Source organism: Chaetodon auriga, chromosome 1 (genome assembly GCF_051107435.1).
Source record: "Chaetodon auriga isolate fChaAug3 chromosome 1, fChaAug3.hap1, whole genome shotgun sequence".
NCBI classification, from domain to species: domain Eukaryota; kingdom Metazoa; phylum Chordata; class Actinopteri; order Chaetodontiformes; family Chaetodontidae; genus Chaetodon; species Chaetodon auriga.
This window is the reverse complement of record NC_135074.1, coordinates 30,975,156-30,994,641: the sequence shown is the minus strand read 5'-3', so window position 1 is coordinate 30,994,641 and position 19,486 is coordinate 30,975,156. Positions and strand designations below refer to the sequence as shown.

General features: G+C 44.4%; 1 protein-coding gene across 2 annotated transcripts in view; it reads right to left on the bottom strand.

Annotated features, from left to right (window-relative positions):
* map1aa (microtubule-associated protein 1Aa) overlaps window positions 1-17,271 on the bottom strand; it is a 41,250-nt gene extending 23,979 nt beyond the window's left edge. Inside the window, exons 1-2 of one of the 2 annotated variants that reach the window (XM_076734590.1) lie at window positions 17,009-17,271; window positions 15,816-15,917 (exon numbers count right to left, since the gene is read on the bottom strand). In XM_076734590.1, the coding sequence (XP_076590705.1) occupies window positions 15,816-15,917; window positions 17,009-17,264 (358 nt within the window). In that variant the 5' untranslated portion in view covers window positions 17,265-17,271. Of the gene's footprint in view, window positions 1-989; window positions 1,461-15,815; window positions 15,918-17,008 lie in introns of those variants that run through there. The other variant, XM_076734599.1, reaches the window with a different exon arrangement.
* Window positions 17,272-19,486: the final 2,215 nt, after the last annotated feature.

The window sequence follows — 19,486 nt, the reverse complement described above, 5'->3', positions numbered from 1 at the left end:
TACTTCAGAGGAGTATCACATCTCCATCCTGTACAGAAATAATCCGCCTCGCGTGTGTTGGGATTAAAACAGCTGTCAGTCGTCTGTGTGTTGCTTTCTATTTTTGGACATTTTTGTCTGGTCGGTTGCGTAAGTTTGGGGTTATTCGGAGAGCGAAGTCTAATCCGAACAGGTTTCAGATGATGGAAGGAGCTGCTGACCAGCAGAGCCTCAGCTGCTGCCTTCAGGCCAGAAGATGCTTTTTTTCCCACCTTTAAAATCAGGTCACCCAGATTTACTCATCTGAATTGAGAGCAGCTAACAGCAGCGACAAATGAGCATAAACTGTGAGTTAAGACGAGAACATGAGTCAGAGAGGCTGTTTACACGGAGGAGAGGCTGGAGGCCTGCACGGCTCACAGCAGAACTACAAACTGCACCATCATCCCGTTTGGTCGGAGGAGAAATGAGCAAAGCCCAGAGAGGGCAGAGCGCAGAGGTCCTGATCTCTGCATGATTCCTGCTCATCTGTGGGTTTTGACAACCTGAGGACGACTTTGCATCCTACAGTCACACAAACATTACACATTTAAGGCTGATTAGTGACCCAGTATTCTTTTAATTGACTGTTTTTAGGCTGAATGTGAAAGAAAAAACCATAAAATAAAAGGATAAAATAAAAGTGATGTCCCTGACATTGTGAGAAAGCTCACTTCGACCATCACACAAGGAGATAACATTTACAGAAAACAGATTTTCACCTTTAAATGTTCAAAAATGCTAAATTTCTGTCTGTTCTGGAGGATATAGTCACCTGAGGTTGAGCTGGGAGGAATCGGGACTCATGACCTCAGTGTTTCTGACCAGAAAGTACATAATGTGACTAAAACGCAGCATCTGGACGTTTAGAAGACACTGTGGGTAAATTTTAGGGCTAAATTAGACCGAATGCTGTGGTGACAGCATAAACAGCCATATGCACTGAAACGGATTATCATCATGTTACTCACATTATATTCCGTCCACGGCCTCTGAAAGCATCAAGCCTCCGTCAGTGTCAAAATGTTCCGTCTTCACGCATCAGATGCCTTCAGTGACTGCGGCCATCTGCATGCAGGGTGACGCTCCAGACGAACGCTGCGGCGTTATAAAACCAGCCACCTGATCAGAGCGCCAGTCCGGCCAGTCCCCGAGCCTCTGCGCGCCTGCTTCGACGCGTCTGACACATCGGAGGCGAAGCGGAGGAGAAGCGGCGCTGCACCGCCTCGCGCGTGAGGAGAAGCGGTGAACGAGGTCTAAACGTCCGTCAGAGAGGATGGAGCGGAGGGAGGGGCGGTGCTGCTGCTGCTGCTGCTGCTGCTGCTGCTGGGCTGCGGAGGGAGATGGAGGCAGGGTCGGCCTGCTTCAGATCGACACCTACACTCCGCTGGCTCGTGCTGCGTTCACGAACCCGTCGTACGCTCCAGTGTCAGACGCGAAGTGGTGCTGCTGCGTTCACGTGAATCAGAAAATTCCCAGCTCGAGTCGTCTTCTCGTGAGGAGGAGAAGATGGCGAGTTTCTGGTGATTGTGCAAATGATGAGCTTTAATCCAGGGCCATAGCCAGGATACTAGAAATACTGAGACCATGAGTCCCCTGAACACACCACTCACCAAATCTTACCCTGATTTTTCCTATTTAATGTCTGAAATGTTAAATTAGGCTTCACCTTTTTATGAAATTGGGGCTTGTTTTCCAACATGAAGCTCTAAATGATGCCAGTTTTCCATCCAAATGTAGCACGAACTTTTAATTTTAAAATCTGCATGAGAAAATGCAAATGAATGCTTTTCCATCCACTGTCGAACATTTCATCATAACAAATAAAGGTGCCATGAAACCAGTGTAAGAGTAAGTGATTTAAAAAGCTCCAGTCAAAACAATGTGGAAAACATGATGGAAATATGACTTTAGCTTCGTTTCATGTATTAACGTGAGGAAGGTTACAGCCTCCTCATCGCTGCACACAGATCTGATGTTTTCCCAGTAACATCAGTGGATGTTAAAGCGACATGTAGGGTACATTATGATTTATTCCCTTTGTCTCATTTTGTTTTATCGATGCATCGACTTTCTCCCCTCAGAAAAAGCATCAAAACATTTGAATTCTTTCCTGTCAAGGTTTTAAAAACAGGCAGATGACACTTGAAGACGGTTCATAGGGAGAAACACTGAAGCTGTTTTGCCCTGAAAATAATCAGATTTTTTTTTTCATCGTGTCTAAAAATAGGTCCACTAATCAGCTTATGAAATGGCCATTATGTGTTCTTAATTGTAGAGGGAAACTCCAGCCGTTTAGCTAATTCGTCCTCGCCCTCTCGGGTGGTTTGGATTTAATGCAGTTTAATTTTCAGCTCGGACGACGGAGACGAGTCAAAGAGAAACTGGGATTTGGCAGAACAACAGACGCAGGCCTGATTTCTTATCACCTTTAAGCTGTCGTGGCTAACATGTTAGCACACAGCTAACGGCTCCAGCATCACATCAGAGATGTGTTTGTGTCCATCTGATCAGAATCCAACATTATCTGACTCTGGAGCTCCTCTTTCTTCACCAGCTCGTTTTTGTTGTTTATCTTATCTGCACATGTGACATCTACTTCCTGTCTGTCCCTCTTCTGTCGCTCCTCTTCAGGTTTCTCCCATTTTTCTCATTTTTTGGGGGGGAAGAGTTCATTATCTGAGTCGAGGGTCTCTGCACAGACGATGTCGACTTGATAGCTTGGTGTCGTGCATGGTGGGTTTATCGGGGCCTTTTTATCGAAAACAGCTGCCTGCCTTCATCAGTGAGGCTGAAACTGAGCTGAAACAACCCTTTGATTAATCCCTCAAATGAAACAGCAGAAATGAAATGAGCCCATCACTGTGTGCTGTATGGATCATGGTCAGTGCTGTGCAGCAGTACTGAGGCTACATAACTGGGAAAAAGTAAATGGGCAAAACGTGTTTTAACCCACATGTATGTAACACTGTGCTGACGTTAATCTCCTTTTCTTTAACTTAATCCCAAACACCAACTTTACTGTGGAGGTGGACGATGTTCATGTTGACAACTAAAGTTAGATATTAATTTTTAGTGGGAAGCGAGTGGATTGTCTGTTCTGGGAAGGGGCTTTTCAAACAGTTGTGACTCAAACAGCAGCTGCTGGGTGGGACAGAAACTAAAATAGGCTCTTAGCTCTGCCAACCTGACCGGCTTTAAACCATGAATCACAGCGTTTCACTAACAGAGAGAGACTGATGCTGATTCACAGAGATGGATGTCACTGCTTACCAGCCTTGTCACAAGACATCCATCATTTTGTCCCTTTATAACTTTTTTTGGATCACACAGAAAATAATTTACTTTGATGCAGAAATAGCTCACAAAGCAGAAAAAACAAACTTAAATGCGATGAGTCACTCGTCAACTTTAAGATGCAGGAAGGAGAAGTTTCACCCTTCAGTCTCCTCCTGATCATAAAAGCTCTTTGAAAGGAGCCTGCGGTTACAGTATTTTAACCTCCTCTCTAAAAAGCCTGTTAGTGAAACTCAAGTGCATCATATCCACTCTGTTGAGGCAGCACTGATGCAGCATCATCTCATATAACCGGCCATCTCCTCTAAATGTCAGACAGCTGTTCGCCGTCCAGCTCGGATGGCCGGCCTGCCGCGCCCTTCTCTCCAGACGTGCTGTTTTCCCCCGACTGTCTCGGCTCTTCCAGCCCTCCTCTCCTCCCTCCTCTGCTCCTTACATCACTCTCAATCCTCTCGCACATGGAAAGGCGCACACACAGCAGCTGGTCAAGGTCACATGGTTTTTCAGTATTTGTAGACTAATGTGTTTCTCAGAAGAAGTACTGCCACCATGACTGTGTGCTTTCAACTCGAGCGACTCTATTTTCTGTGGCCTGCGTGAAGCAGTTTGTCTAAAAGGCAGCAGCCTGAGCTGTTAGATACGTCTCTGAGCAAGTGTGGTAACATAACCCAAGGTCAGAGACACATGTAAATACTGTACGTCTCACACGTTTATGGCAAAGGCCAGTTTCAGTCGACTTTCACCAGTCAAGGCTGATTAATGCAAAGCGAACACTAATCCAACCAATCAAATTATCCTGAAAACTGAGCGTTCCCCCACTTTGGTCCAGACTGAAATGTCTCAACAAGTACATTTTGTAAAGCGTTCATTGTTCTCAGAGGGTGTGTCCTAATGAGATCCTTTATTCCTCTATAGCGTCACCATGTGGCTCACGTTTGTAATTTTGCATTGGATGGATTGAATGAATGAATATACAGATATTTATTCTCCCCTCACAAAGAACTGTGATATAATGAATTTTTAACTTAGTACGTTAGCTTTAGCATTTAGCTCAAAGTACTGCTGTGCCGATGCACAGCCTCACAGAGCTGCTAACATGGCTAACCTCGAAGGGTGCCCTGTGGCGTTTTCTGGGAAGAAAGGTAACAAAGATATCTTTATATTGAGTGTGTACAAACATTTGCAAAGCGGACGTTTCAGGTATTTTAAATCATGCATCGTTTTCATGTTTCCTAGCTTGCAGTCGTCTTCGTTGCCTTTGTTGGTGCATTACGATGTGTTTCTTTGCACATTACTGCCATCTGTGGCCAAACAGTGAAACCAGAGGCATGTACAGTATAAACAAAATGGGATCCACTTGTAAAAAAAATCTGTTCCATAGTCCGACTAGTGATCGAAAACTCCACAAGACTCCTTTAATTCCCCATTTAGCCAAACTGATTTAGACACACGCGGCAGCTTTTGTCAGCAGATGATGTTTAGATGTGTTATGACAAAGAAGCAGCTAATCTCACCTCTTTCTGTCCCTTTGCATTACATTGAAAACAGTCTTACTATCCAATAAATAGTCCACTCTAGCTTCAGACCATGCCTGTTAAAATGCATGTGAGGACATCAGTTGCTTTCATTAAACTAATGTTCGTCTAAACCTAATGCATCAACCGTCAGCTCCCTGCAGGCCAATTACTGCTGCTTATTGTCAAAACTTCCCCAGACTGATGGATGGATGCTGGACTGAAGAAACCCCCCACAAAACATAGCACTGAAACAAAAAGTCAATTAATTGACAGGAAAATAATGAACATCAATTTTTAGAATGAATTAACCATTCAAGTCACTTGTCGTGCAAAAATCCAAAACATTCACATGTTCAACCTTTTAGTGTTTTTCTTTTTGTTGTTATTGTTGTTGTTTTAAATCATTTTTAATTGATTAGGTCCAGGTTTTGGACTTTTTGTTTTATTACATTTTATAGACCAAATGATTGATAATTTAAATAAGTAATGAAAATGAAAATTAGTTGCAGCCCAAATAAGAATAAATCAGCAGTGATTACTTATCCTGTCATGTGGGCAGAATATTACAAATACCATTTTGCATCATGTTTTCCAGTACAGCACCACCACTAACTACATCCTCCAAACACCACCCTGACCAGATTTGGCTTATAACTGAACATTATAAGCTTCTCGATGATGGTTTTGCTGCAGTGCTTCTGTAGCAGGTTGCAGCAGATTGTACAGATGCACCTAAAGAGCTGCTAACTCCCAGTGTCCGTCCTCCACCCAAAGACATTACACGCATCCCTACAGGCTCTCTTCTTTCACCGTGCAGCTCTCCTTCCAGTGATTTCCCTGTCATTCACCTCTTTCAGTGTACGTGCGTGCACTCACACACGTACACGTGGGTGCTGTCAGGTCCAGATGAAAGGCTCTGGATCAGGGGACCCTCCTTCTTGATGTACAGCCCTGACTGCAGAGGAGCTGTGGGACAGATCAATATTAGCTGCTGAATTATTAACCAGCACACGTTCTCCTAAACTGCACCCAGAACAAATGCTGGCAATTTTTAAGGCGCGTCGTTAAAATTTTAACCGCTCGTTAGATAACTGACGATGACACAGATTGCACGCCGTCCCTGCAGGTTATTCTCTGAACCGTGTCAGTCAGCTCCCTGTTCATTGGTGTGACCTGCACGTATTGCCCCTCAAAGCACATCTCTGTGATTTGCTGTATATTTGAGGCCTTCACGGGCAGAAATCAATGGAGAAGCAGATTACTGTAAGCCGAGCATGTGCAGTGTGGAAGAGAAACTCATAACCGGCCCTTCTGTTGGTTCAGCATCGTTAACGAAATCCCCAAAGAGGGAAAAACTTTTAAAGAGCTAAGAGGAGAGAACAACAAAATGACATTACACGAGTTGTAAGTGTAGTTAATAATGTAGTAAAGCAGTTGTGACACACAGGAACTACACCTGCTGACACTGCAGCACTGCACGACTGCCCACTCATGATGCATCTTCCAGCATTACCGTGGATGCTGTTTGCTCTGCCCTTTTTCCCTTCTGTCTCCCTGCCAGCATGTCTGTTGTGTGGACGTGAGGGGAATCCAGCAGTGGATAACATTATACCTGTGTGTCCGTGCCTGTGTGTGCCTGTGTGTGTGTGCGTGTGTGTGTGTGAAGGGTCTTTAATATTGCTGCTCAGCTTCCTGACAGCCTCTTTTCTGTTGCAGCCATCACTCATCTGCCTGTCAGCTTCGGCCTGCTGTTACGTCCGTCACGCTCTGTGAACACCCGCTCAGCCTTTAGCTGTGGGTTTGTGGGAAAATCAAGTAATATGTCACTCGTGTTGTTGACACTCGCTTTATTCATAAGCTGCTGGAGAGCATAAATGAGTCTTTTATTTATTTATTCAGGCTAAGCTTATGGGATGGCAATGTCGGCCTGTCCAATGCTTTGGTCCAGACAAATAAAAAAAATGAAATATCTTAACAACTTGCAGGTGGATTGCAATAAAATTTGCTTCAGACATTCATGTCCCCCACAGGAACCTCTGACTTTTCCTTGAGCAGCACCATCATCATCATCATTAATTTCAATTTGCCTGACATTATGATTTATGACTAAATAGCAGTGAAACTAATGACATTCCCATCAGCCTGTGCTGTGTTTAGTGCTAATTAGCAAATGTTAGCATGCTAATATGTTAAACGAAGATGGTTAACCTGCTAAACATCATTGTCATCATTGTCATTTTGAGCATGTTAGCATGCTAAAGTTAGCATTTAGCTCAAAGCAGTTAGTGCAGCCCAGAGCTGCTAACATGGTTGTTGACAATTTTTTGATGTTGAGTGAGAAAACTGGAGGTTTTTTGATTCCATGACTGCAGGCTGGATTACAGACTGAGAACTGAACCAGAGCCCCTGAATTCAGGTTCAGATTAATGAGCTACAAGAAACTGAACACTGCTAATCACTAGTTTGAAGGTAGCTCGACAGGAGTATATTGACATTTACGGGACATTTCCCATTTTTATTTTAACATTTGCATCAACAAAAGTGGAAACAACATGAAAGAAAACAGTGAAATTGAAGAAAAAAGGTTAGTTTCTAATAGCTCCTTTTAGCTCCTCGGTTGTTAGCTCCTAACATATTGCATTCAGTTAGTAGGGCTGGGTGAGATGGATGAAAACACCATCCCACAACCACGTCTCCTAGAAATTACCCTTATATGCAGCTAATTTGTGTTCATGATTATGTTGTGCTGACAAGCATAATTGCTACCTGGATGATGTTCAGAGTCAATGTTTGTTTGAGTGAATGAACGATTTTATGTAACGCGCCGGAGTCACAGGGTGGTTTTATATGCAGGACTGTGAGACTCGAAGGTTTCTGGGTGTGAACCAGGATTCACATCCAGACTGTGATCAGGTTTAGACTCTTAGCTCTTGATTGCTGGTGACTTTTTCTGCGTTAAAACTGACCATAATCTTTCCCTTATGTTAGCCAAGTGCTCTCAGTGCCTGGACATAACCATAAAAAAGCTCAACTTCAGTTAACAACATTTCCTCATTATGTAATAGAAAAGGTCATTCAGCTGGCATTAAGTTTCCTACAAAACGTTATTAGCTGTTGCTAATTGGTCCTATATAAGTGTATGTATCATATTAATGAAACTATTTATTTCAATATCACTATCTATCATGAAATGTATCAGAGACAATAATCAAACTGAAGTTCAATAAGGAGTTTTCTGCATTACATCACACAACTGATTTTATTACTTTTAATTACAAATTAAAGTGCCAACACAATGCGGTCACCTTCTAATATGATTCCAGTGCAAGACAATAAACAATAATACTGAATTATTGCCTCTGAGCTCCACTGCCTGCTATTGACCACGTGTCCCCTGAGGGTTTCCTGAGGCACCGGGTTGTGTTTATCAGCTATCCGTCTGCAGCGTAGGTCCACTGAGTCTTTATTAATTGCACCATGTGGGCGACAGCTGCCTTCATGGAGACATTACTGCCACCCTCCTCCTCCTCTCCTGGGATGAAACGTGATCTTTCATGTTGCCAGACTGTCCCAGCGCCTCATCGGTCAATCAGGAAATGGTCTGCTGTTACAGGGGAGATGCTGCAGACTGAGACACTAATGGAGGTACAGTGATGGATGCGCTGATTACCTACTGTATGTGTCATACTGTATCCATTTCATCATGACGCAACACACAAAAGAGTACGTCAACGTGCATGGCTCCTCTGGGAGTCTGTGAGCGTCTTCAGGAGGCTAAAAAGAGGCCATGGTGGGTTTTAAACTGACAGGAAGAGAAGACAAGATTTTATGTGACCTGTATAATTCACGAAAGTGATGCAGAGGACATGATTCTATTCAAATAACATGATGTGATGACGTCTGACAGCCCGCCATTTGTTTGGCTGCACTGTAAAAAGATTCACCGTTATCAGTGACCGGAGACGTCCCTGTGTCAAAGCACGCAGTATGTCTTTTCTGCCACTAGGGGTCTCTCAATCAGGACAAATCAAAGTGGTTTGCACATGACGTCACATCGCTCTTTAGTTGTGAGCAGATGGAGAACTGTTTTGAGACGATCCACGTCTTTAGTGGTGTTTCAGCAGACCTTTGCAAGTCGTTAACTTAGCAAACAACCGCAACGTAAAACAGCAACAATCAGCACCGCGGCGCTGAACATTTGCTGCTCGCTTAATCAATACAATCGACAATAAAAGCTACACACCCTTGAAAAAACCAAACGACAGTCATCCCGGAGCATTTGTTATCGAGAGCAGAACGACGTCTCAAGGAGCAGCGAAACACGCCCAGTAAGAACTTTCCTTCATCTCGATCATTGTGTTTTTCACATCCTGCCCTCCGTCTGAATCTAACGTCACATGACCGAAACAGAACCCATTAAGAATTCACTAAAATCCATTGTGTCTTACGGGCTCATTGATATCTCATCTATTTCGTGCTGATGTGTTTGCAGCAGATTATTAATGGATGATTTAGAAATAAAGACGATCTTTGATTCTGAGGGCTTGAAACGGCCTTTATTGTTGTTGCCTTACATTGCTTAAACATTTCCTGTCACATGGTCACAATCTGGTGGGTGTTTTCTTTAACCACTGTTGTCTTCACACTTCCCCTCAGCCAGACAACATCAGCCCCCGCGTCTCATCTCCTTAACCCCCCGTCTGAGTCGCCTTGCTTTGAGTGTCTTGCTGTCTGTGCTGTGTGTTAAGGCAGACTCGAGTGTGTATGTCCACACTGGCTCAGGCAGGCGGAGCAGGGCCTTCAGGAAGGCTGCGAGACTCGAGGGCACTGGCTGTCCTTCAGCACATATGCCACCCACCAGGGAGGTCACTGCCATTTTGGCTGCCTGAGCTCTTTCTCGCCGGCGTCAGAGGGCTCGAGTCTGGAGGTTCACACATTTTTACTCGAGTGAGATGTTGATGAAAAATGTCCCCGCGGCTTAAAAAACAATTGAGCTTGAAGGCAGTGACACGGCCGTTCCAGGAAAGCTTTCTTAGTGGGACTGATGACATGAAGACTGATCATTGTCTGTCCTGCATCTGAATCCGTCCCTCTGCTGATGAGCTTGACAGATTTTAAGATCTACGTGCAGATTCAGATTTATAAGCAAACATCATCGATTAATAACCACGATGCTTTTCCAAACGCTGATAAACTGCACGTCTTCCTCCTGATTACGCCCTCTGCTGTAAGTGGAAGCCGGCTGGTCCCGTTTGATCTCAAAAGCCATCCTGCCGTCTCGGTTGCATCGTCTTGTCTTTGTGTGAGCCTGTCAGCCATGATGACTGTGCGCTCCTCCACCGACTGCGTATTAGTATTCGAGGCACAGACAAGGAGGAGCCATAGTATTACAGGCAGGGAGGCCAATCCTGTAAACGCCTTGTGGCTGCTGTGAGAGGTTTTCCTGAAAAGTAAATAATGATCAGCAGTGAGTCTCTAAACCCTCTGAGCATCACTGCTATGAAAAGAGCCACTGGAGGAGTGCTCAAAAGGACTGACCTTCAATTTCAGGGTGCACCCACTTCTGAATGGACATTTTTACAGCTCGGATCTGATCAATTTTCCAATGTGACCTTTGCACGCCGGCAAGCCACGCAGAACACTGATGTGTCATCCCACCTCGTGCTCCGGCAGCTGAACTGTGAACCCCCGCCGACTTAATCGAGCTCCCGTCAGGCTCGTGTGCGACAGAGAAGCCAGCCCATCATGAAACATGTTATTTCTTGGAAGAGCAGGATGAAATGTTTTAATAATAGAGATAAGCATCCTTTCATGGCCGCGCAGTCTCTCACAGCTTCTCATGGCGCCTTTACGTCAATACTTTCTGAGCTATTACCCTCACTGTATCTCATACACCCCCACCCACCCCACCCCACCCCCGCAAGAAAATTGATTACTGTCTCGGTTCACTCGTTTTTATTCAAACTGATTAAATTAAATCGCCTCCTGCCATCTACTGATTCTTAAAGATCCTCTAATTTCTTCTCAGTTTGAAGGAAAAGGCTGGTGATGTTCTGTGCTGCTGTTATCTCTTGATGTAATGAATTGATCCTAACTAACAAGCATTGTGTGTGTTTCCACATCCTGATGCCCTCTGATCCACGGAGCTCCGTCCAAAAACTATTAAAAACACATCAGTGAGCCTCACTGTCGTTCCTCCATCACCATGGACACACACACTGTAGTTTATTCTGAGTCAGTCACACACACACACACACACACACACACACACACCCTCCTGCTGCCACAAACACTCACTAAAGCACAAATGTGGATCCATCCACCGCTGAAAATAGTCCCCAACAAATGCTCTATTTCCTCCTGATTAATCAAAATTTGATGAAAGCTGCAGCGTCCAGCTGTTTTCACCTGGAAAAATCTGCTCTTCTCTTCTTCCATAAGACATTTTTCTTGTTTCTGTGTGTCTGTTATTAAAATTCTGCCTGTTTTTAGAGAGAAAAGAAGACTACTGACTTAAAAAAAAAAAAAAAACCTGCGTGCACTCAGGGGAAATTACGCAGCAGCTTTTCAATCCTTTTCTCAAATTCAGTCACAGTGAGACTCGCTCAAACTGAAGTGTTACTGTAGCTGCTCTGGTGTGAGCCTGATTGGAAGCAGCATCCCCAAAGACATGAAGATTCCTCCAAACCTTTATCACATGTGACTACCTTTGTAGTACTAACTAGCAAATATTAGCATGCTAACGCGCTTAGCTAAGATGATGAACATGCTAAACATCAGAATGCCAGCAGTGTCACTGTGAGCATTTGTTTTAAGTGCGTCGTCTCTGAGCTGCTCTCATCACTGTGAGCTGTACTCGTCCCTCCATCCTCCAGTTTATCAGGACAGGGAATGGTAAGGATGTGCACGCTTAGGTTAGAACGTGTTTTATTTCTTTCCACCGCTGGTAAGAAAACACCTCGTAGGCAGGAATTAGTTGAAAATAACTGCTAATACGACATGATAACAATACCTGAACAAAGGCAGTGCGGAGTGGATTCTATGATGTGGTCTAATGCAATTTTCTGGAACACTGAAATGCAAGAATCATCTCTGACATCATATTAAATTTCTTTAATATGAGAATCTGGACAGGTTGATATTCTCTCTGCTTGTCTGCAGCGTCTAATCCTGCTCATTACTGAAATACAATCCTGTAGCTGTGTTTGTGTGTGTGTGTGTGTGTGTGTGTGTGTCTGTGTGTGTGTGTTGCAGGACATACTGTACTGTGTTTGCTTTAGGCTGCTGCACACACATCTCTATATGTTGATGTGATGCTTCCCTCTCTGTGTTTACCCGCATGGTTCCCTGCAGTGGGTTCAAAGACTGTATGTGGACAGATTTCAGTCTGTGTGAGCAGCGAGGCAGCGTGGACACTTGTCCACCAACAGTCAGAGACAAAGAGACAGACAGTAATCATCAACAGCGTCTGTGAGGCTGTGCTCAAGCAGCTCGTCATACAGTTTGTGCAGATAGCAGCTGTGCGACAGAGTTTCTCTCTTTCTGCACTAGAAATGATTTCCATGCACGCAAAAGCCCAACAAATCAGATTAAAGCAGGAAATCAATTAGTTTCTGTGAGCTGCAATAACCTGATTACTGAAAAGCACACACAGCAGCCCATCAGATTCTTTGAATATTTATTTTCCATGTACATTATTTTGATGCTGCCTTCGAGTTTGGGAGTTTTTAGGTTTTGTTTTGAGGCTCTGTAGCGACAGACTGTGGCTTCTCTCACATCCGTGCCTGAATTTTACAAACAGCCTTCTGTTCAGCTGTGTCAGCTGAGCTCATTGTCCATTTCTCTGTTACCTCCCATGAGTAAAGATTATTCCTCTCGTTTCACCACACTGCTGTCACAGCTGTACTTTACCTCTTTAACGTCCTTGTCATGCAAATACATGCATGTAAGACCTCATTAGAAATCTACCTGTACGTGGCCAAGAAATCCGTCCTCTCTGCAGAAATTCTCTTACAATAATCTCTACTTCCATTTACAGATAACAGACTTCTATGACGTTCATTAAATCACATTACTGCAAACAGCCAGCAGGAACCACGTTACTACAGAGCGTGTGTGCTTTGAACGTTAGTGTTGGCTCAGACGTTAAACTATTTTATTAGCTGTATAAGAAGCTGAAGCACACACAGAATTTGACTCTTTTAAGGTAGTTTGTCAAGAAGTGATACTGATGTATGGAAATTACAACTACAGCCAAGCAGCACATGCATGCAAATGACTACAGAAATGCAAAAATTATAATTTTTTGCCCAAACCATTTTATATTGTTACTTGTTGCAGCCAGTCAGATTCCTGTTATGGGAAGTTGTAGCCTCTACATGTCTGTTGCACAGGATTACAAACACATCTAAACACATGACTGTAAGGCTGGGAGTAAGCTTGATCCTGGTAACTGCAGGGTTAACTCCACAACCAGGAGAAATATTCTGCCTTTCAGCATGTCTGCTCAGGCCGGAGCCCCGATGATGCTCCCTGTCAGCCATCTCTGATTCTCCAGCAGCACTGAGCCTCTGCCTGCGCTTCAGTAAAACCACCACCTCAGGAGGGAGAGAAATACAGCAGGACGAGGCCAGAGATAAGGAAAAGAGTGTGCTGACTGCGAGAGGGGAGGGATGAGTCTGTGACAGAGGTGAGGCAGAAGAAAGCAAAGGATACGCTGCCAGGAAAGCTTGAACAGAGGACAATGAGAGGCGAGAGAGACACGCTCTAACGGCTGAGAAAACTGACAACCTGTGCTGCTGCTGTGTGAGGGTAACAGAAACATGAGGTCCAGGGGAGGCTGTGGATTTGTGTGTCCTGAGTGGATTATGAGAGTGAGACAATGACGTAATGTAAAATTATGCAGAGCTGGGTCGATCAAAGGAGCATCAAATAACTCGTTTGACCTCTGACCAAACATTAAAGGTTGAAGTTCACATTTAAAATTCAATTAGTCAAATGCAGATTCTTAATGACTACATAGGTCAAGTTTAAAGGAGCATTTCAACATTTTTTTAATCTATCAGTCAGAATTAGGTGAGACAACATGTGATTCACGTTGGGTTTACCAGGTTCAGCATTTCTCCTCTTATTGTCAAGGCTGACACTCACGCCTCCTGCACCAGGATCAGTCTGTGTTAATTAATGTTCGAGGTGCTGGTAGGCAGATTTTTAATCTGTGGAGAGCTTCGCTGGCTGTTTCTATACGCTTCCAGTCAAGCTAAGGTTATCTCATCTCAGCTCAAGCTTCACGCCTAAAGCTGTTAGCAATTTATCAAATGATGATGTGAAAGGTGTCACTCATAGTGACGAACCTGCAGATTAATTTTCAGGTCAATCTGCAGCTCACTCTGGTTTTATGGAGCTTTACAGTGTCTGTCAGCTCATTTTTCAGCTGTATGATCACTGTTTAACTCTTCTGGCTCACTCTCATCGCTGTCATAGTGCCATTTTCCACCACAGCAGGCAGCTGTTCTCAGAAAATAAGCTCTAAAAACTCACTTTACGCAACCTGCTCAGCAGCAAACTGCAGACAGGCACAGTTAGAGACCAGCTGGTGAACATCGTGCAGCACTGAGCAGCTAAAGAACCAGATATCCCCCTCAGGGGTTGGTGGAGACCAAAAACGGAGCTAATTCACCAGCTGAACGCAAACATGGCTCAAAGATAATGCTGCTCTGTGAGTGCTGGATGTGTTTCTGCTGCCCACAAGCGGCCAAAAATTCAGTTACTGCAGCTCTAATGCGATGACATGAGAGAACTACTCCTTTGAATTCTCAGTGTTATATTATCAACACCAGTAATGCTCACATTTCTCAGTAATAAGCATCAGTGTCATTCAAACCTCGTCTCCACTTGACCTTAATGACTTATCAAGCTCACTTTGATGCACTCTGATCTACTCAGCCTCTGAAAACACTTGTATATTATCCTCCATGGCTCTGAAATTGAACTGGTTGCATTATGGGAGATTTAAGATTCAGTAGAGATTTAAGATTCACAAATAACCGCCAGCATGAACATGTGATGCAGCAGTTCTCCGTCTCATCATCCTCCCTTCAGGTGTTTGTGTGGGCCATGTGGTTGTGGAGACGTGAACGCCTCTCTCCCTGCTAACGTTTAGCAGCGTATCGGGCACATCTGCCAGCTACAGTAGGAAAATGGCGTGCAGACTCCACCTGCTCGGCGCACCGCAGGCGTACGCCGGCGTGGTAATGGTGCAGACCCACTGAGCGACTGGATTATAGCTTTAAGATGGATTTCCATCAACAGCTGATTGGTTCTAAAATGGTTACATCCTGTTTCTTATTTGTAATACTTATATTACCAGCAGATGTGCTTATTTCCACTCTTTACGTAACACCACCAGCCAAAGAGCTGTGTGGGCGGAGGAACGTACACCAAGAGCGAACTGCTCCTTTTTAAAATCCCTGCTGAGCGAGCGCTCACTTCCATTCATTCGGCCGATGCACGGCGTCGCCTGAGCTGCTGCTTTGACCCCACTCAGCTACGGTAAATGCTGAAGAGTGATTATGAATGCGAGTGTTTTTTTTGTAAATACGACGCAGTGAGCCAGAGAGCAGTCACATTCACAGAGGTAACACTCACACTGACTCCATTCACCACACACACACACACACACACACACACACACTCTGACATACAGTCTGCAGACTGAGCCTGATCAGTACAGGCCGCACCACCTCTGCATCTCCTGGACTGTCTCATGCACGAGGAGACAGAGGACAGAGGAGATGCAGAGATGAAAGGACATGTTGTCGATCTGAGACAGAGTCAATGTGAGCTGCATCCACGGCTGCAGACTGGCAACGCATGAATCCCTCCAGCTGCTGTTAACATCACACCTCAGAGCTGGCAAAGGCACGCAGACATCTTGTAAAATACAGTCACTGCTGCAGATTGATTCAGTGAACTCAGACTGACCTTTGACCTGTGAAGAAAACTGAGCGGTGTGTTTGCTCTCAAACAGCTGCAGCTCCTTGTTCAGGTCACAAACGGTCAGATCAACGTTCCAGGAACGCAAACCTGTGGAGGAGAGAGCAGCATGAGCGCCGAAGGACATACACGATGTTCCACTGAAGAACCGGACGCCAACAGCCAACAGCTACGGCCTGAAAACAGAACACTTAGCTGCACTCTGAAGGAAAACACCACATTCACTGATTTGCTCTTTTCTCTCGTGGCTGCAGTGGTTGAAGTTTGTGACTGCAGGGTTCATGCAGTATTCAGCTGCACTGGATCTGAGACGGGAGTTTCAGCCTTTAAACCAAACACTGACCGCACAGTATCTGAAGTTTGTTTCAAAGATAAGAAGAAGTTCAAACTGTTGGTTAGTATCAAAACACAAATACTGAAGGATTTACTGCAGTTTAAAATCATCTTTACAGATAAACAAAGACGTGATGTGAATGTGGCTGCAGAGGAAAGTAGGTACTTTTACTCAGACACTGTACTGTAAATTTGTGGTACTATTTTAATTTTATACTTCATATTCTTACTCAAGCGTATTGCAGAGGGAAATATTCTACTTTATACTCCTTTGCATTTATCAGAAACTTGTTTTTCTAGTTACTTTTCAGATTAAGATTTTGACATGCAAAGCATATGATGAAATATGAGGCAGTACTATCATTGAAATACTCAGTAGTGTATAAGTACCCACATTGATGGAATGCTGCTTACATGTATTGATCAGGAATAATAAACAGTCTGATGTAAAACTGAAATGAGCCGTTTCTGCATGATGAGTTCTTTTACTTAAAGTATATTTTGCTGATGCTTAACTTTTACTTGATTAACATTTGAATTCAGGACTTTTACTGGAGTGTTTTAAGATCACAGTATTTGTACCTTTACTTAAGTAAAGGCTGAGAATATCTCAACTACCAGACAGCCAATAAGAAACTGAAGCTTTTCACAGGCAATATGAGACTTTCAGGGATTTTATCCTTCACGTTTTACAAAGACTGAGTGACTGGCTGCTTGTTCGCCTCCAGATGAAGATGAAGGAAAACAGGGTAACAGAGCGCTGAGGTGACTCCAGCTGCAGCGTCTCGAGGCTCACGCCCAGACGCCGCCTCACCTCAGCAGCAGGTGCTCTGACCTCTTTGGCTTACCTTGTGTGATCTGCGTCCTGGCGGCGTCCAGGTGATGGCTGGCGGAAACCTCTCCGATCACAATCAGCATGCGGTAGTTTCTGTGCTGGGACGCGGCGCCGGCGTGCTGCTGTCCATGGTGCTGAACAGACTCCTCCGGCTCTGCGCGCTCCGCTGGAGCCGCTGCTGCGATGGGGATTTCCATGGTAACAGTGCCACCGGTGGACGCTGAGCCCTTTTCCATCTCCATGACAACTGCATCCGGAGCAAGCACCATGACAGTGCAGGACGAGGTGGGAGGACCGGTGGGCGTGGCTCTGTGGACGGTGGGTATTTGATTGGAGCGCAGGTTATGTGGCTATTTGATGTCACAGCACATGATTGGACGATAGAGGAAGAGGGATATGAGAATTTATGTTCATCATATTTCCAGTATGACACCGCTGAAGCCCGCTGTCAATGAAGATGAGGATATTATTTCATGCAGGACTGGGAGCTACATCATTTCCCAAGAAAGAAAAGAAAAAGAAAAACTCCAGAATGAACGTACATGCACAGAAAACATTTCTAAAACCTCAGTGAGCCCAAATAATCGTCTTTAAACATCATTATTGTGGGGTATTGAGTGGGATCAATGCCACTGACAGTGACCCTCGTGTCGTTCTTCTTTTGTTAAACTCTGGGAGACAGAAGAGGCTGAAAACAAGGCGTTTGTGGAACACAAAGCTTCTATTTATACCAGCGTCACTGCAAGTACCAGGCAATGTGCTTTGGTTATTTAACGGACGCGTCTTTGTTCCCACCGCGAGCACAACAAGGGTTTAGCTGTGCAGAGAGCAACACTGACAACAGCACAGAAAATACTTTATTTTAGGCCCAATCAGACATTTGAATAAGCTCGTTCTTCAGCACAAAGGTTGCAAGCTGCCATTGTATTGACAGCGGTGGTGCAAGTGGAATGAAAAGCCCACTAAAACTCAGTGGCGTAGAAAGTGACCCAGCGTGGGTCCATTTAGCACTGACTCGACGCTGGGCTGACTTTCCCAGGCAGCAGCGGGCTCGCTTGACCCAGTGTCGGTGCTATCTTTGCATGACTGTTGGTTACTGGTTCAAAACAACCCGTAACACCCGGCTGGTGCTGAAGTACTGGTGCCATACTGACCCACGCTGGGTCACTTTCTAACCCACTGAGTTTTAGTTTGTACTAATATTACACATATAACAGTATTTAGGCTGAAGGAAGGTGACACTGAAAAGAGCAAAATCAGCAAAATACAGCAAACACGACCGTGATCTGTGTGCTGTGTGCAGTTAAAGCCGGACATGTCTTCTTCCTCTGTGCCACAGAGCTGCACTGTTGTTCAAACGCATCATGAACGACGTCGTTACGCCGGACGACATGTTCCTCGTTACCGTGTGAAACCTCCTGTCTGTCATCACACCTGGAGCTGCTTCTGTTATTAAGAGGGGTGGACAAAATGATAGAAACACCTCAAGGGAGGACTTGTTGCAGGACTGTTGGACTACATGAGGTTCAGCCTGGTTTATGTGTGATTTGTTAAAGGAAATGTTATTGCTGACTGAGCTGAGGAAAGAAAACCAGCCCGAACTGTTTGTTTCTCACTGAAATGTGAAGGCAGGTGTTGTATTCTCATGTTTTAGTCTCGTTCTGGTCTCTGTAATCCCCTCCGTCCCTGTCAGCGCTGGTTTCTCGGTATGTTCCAGAACAGAGGCGGCGGTGCTGCTGGTGTGACATCTCCTGCGGTGGTGATGGATCACTGTGGGCTTTAATTCGCCCCTTGTCTCTGTAAATCTCCCCTCAAGAAGATGTGTGTGAGCAGCAGTGAGTCAGCACTACACTGCCAGACACTCCAGAGGGTCTAGTGACCTCTGCTGGGAGGAGAGGGAACTACAGCAGCAGCTTTTCATCCCCGATCCAGCTCCAGCGTTCACGACCCAAAAACCCAGTTACAGGTAAATCATTTCAAACCATTTAGCTGCAAAGAAACTGTGAAGAAATATTGTCAGAGATGAAAGAATATATAGTTTTGTAAGAACTTTTGTTTTAAAAGCATATAAGGGAGGAATTATAGATCCAAGGAAATGAGAGTGAGATTAAAAAAAACAAAGAAAAAAAAAACGAAAAGTGAAAATATGAAGGACAAACAACAAATGCATTAAATATCCTGTCCTTTAATGTTGCACTCATGTTCATCATCACTAACATTTAATCATGTTTCACGGTGATAGTTTAGTTAAAAATAATGAATAATGAACTGACTTGAATAAACAGACCTTGTGTTTTTCTTAACTGCTGGAGCTGAAAACATAAATGTTCAGAACAGAAACTCAGTTTTCTTCTATCAGATCAGGACTTTTAGAAACTCCAAGTTTCATTTGACCGTCCTCAGTTGGTTGGAGTCCCAGCACACTTTATTTCCTCCAGTCCGTCTTTATTTTCACACACTTACGTTTCCAACACAGCAGAAATAATTCAAA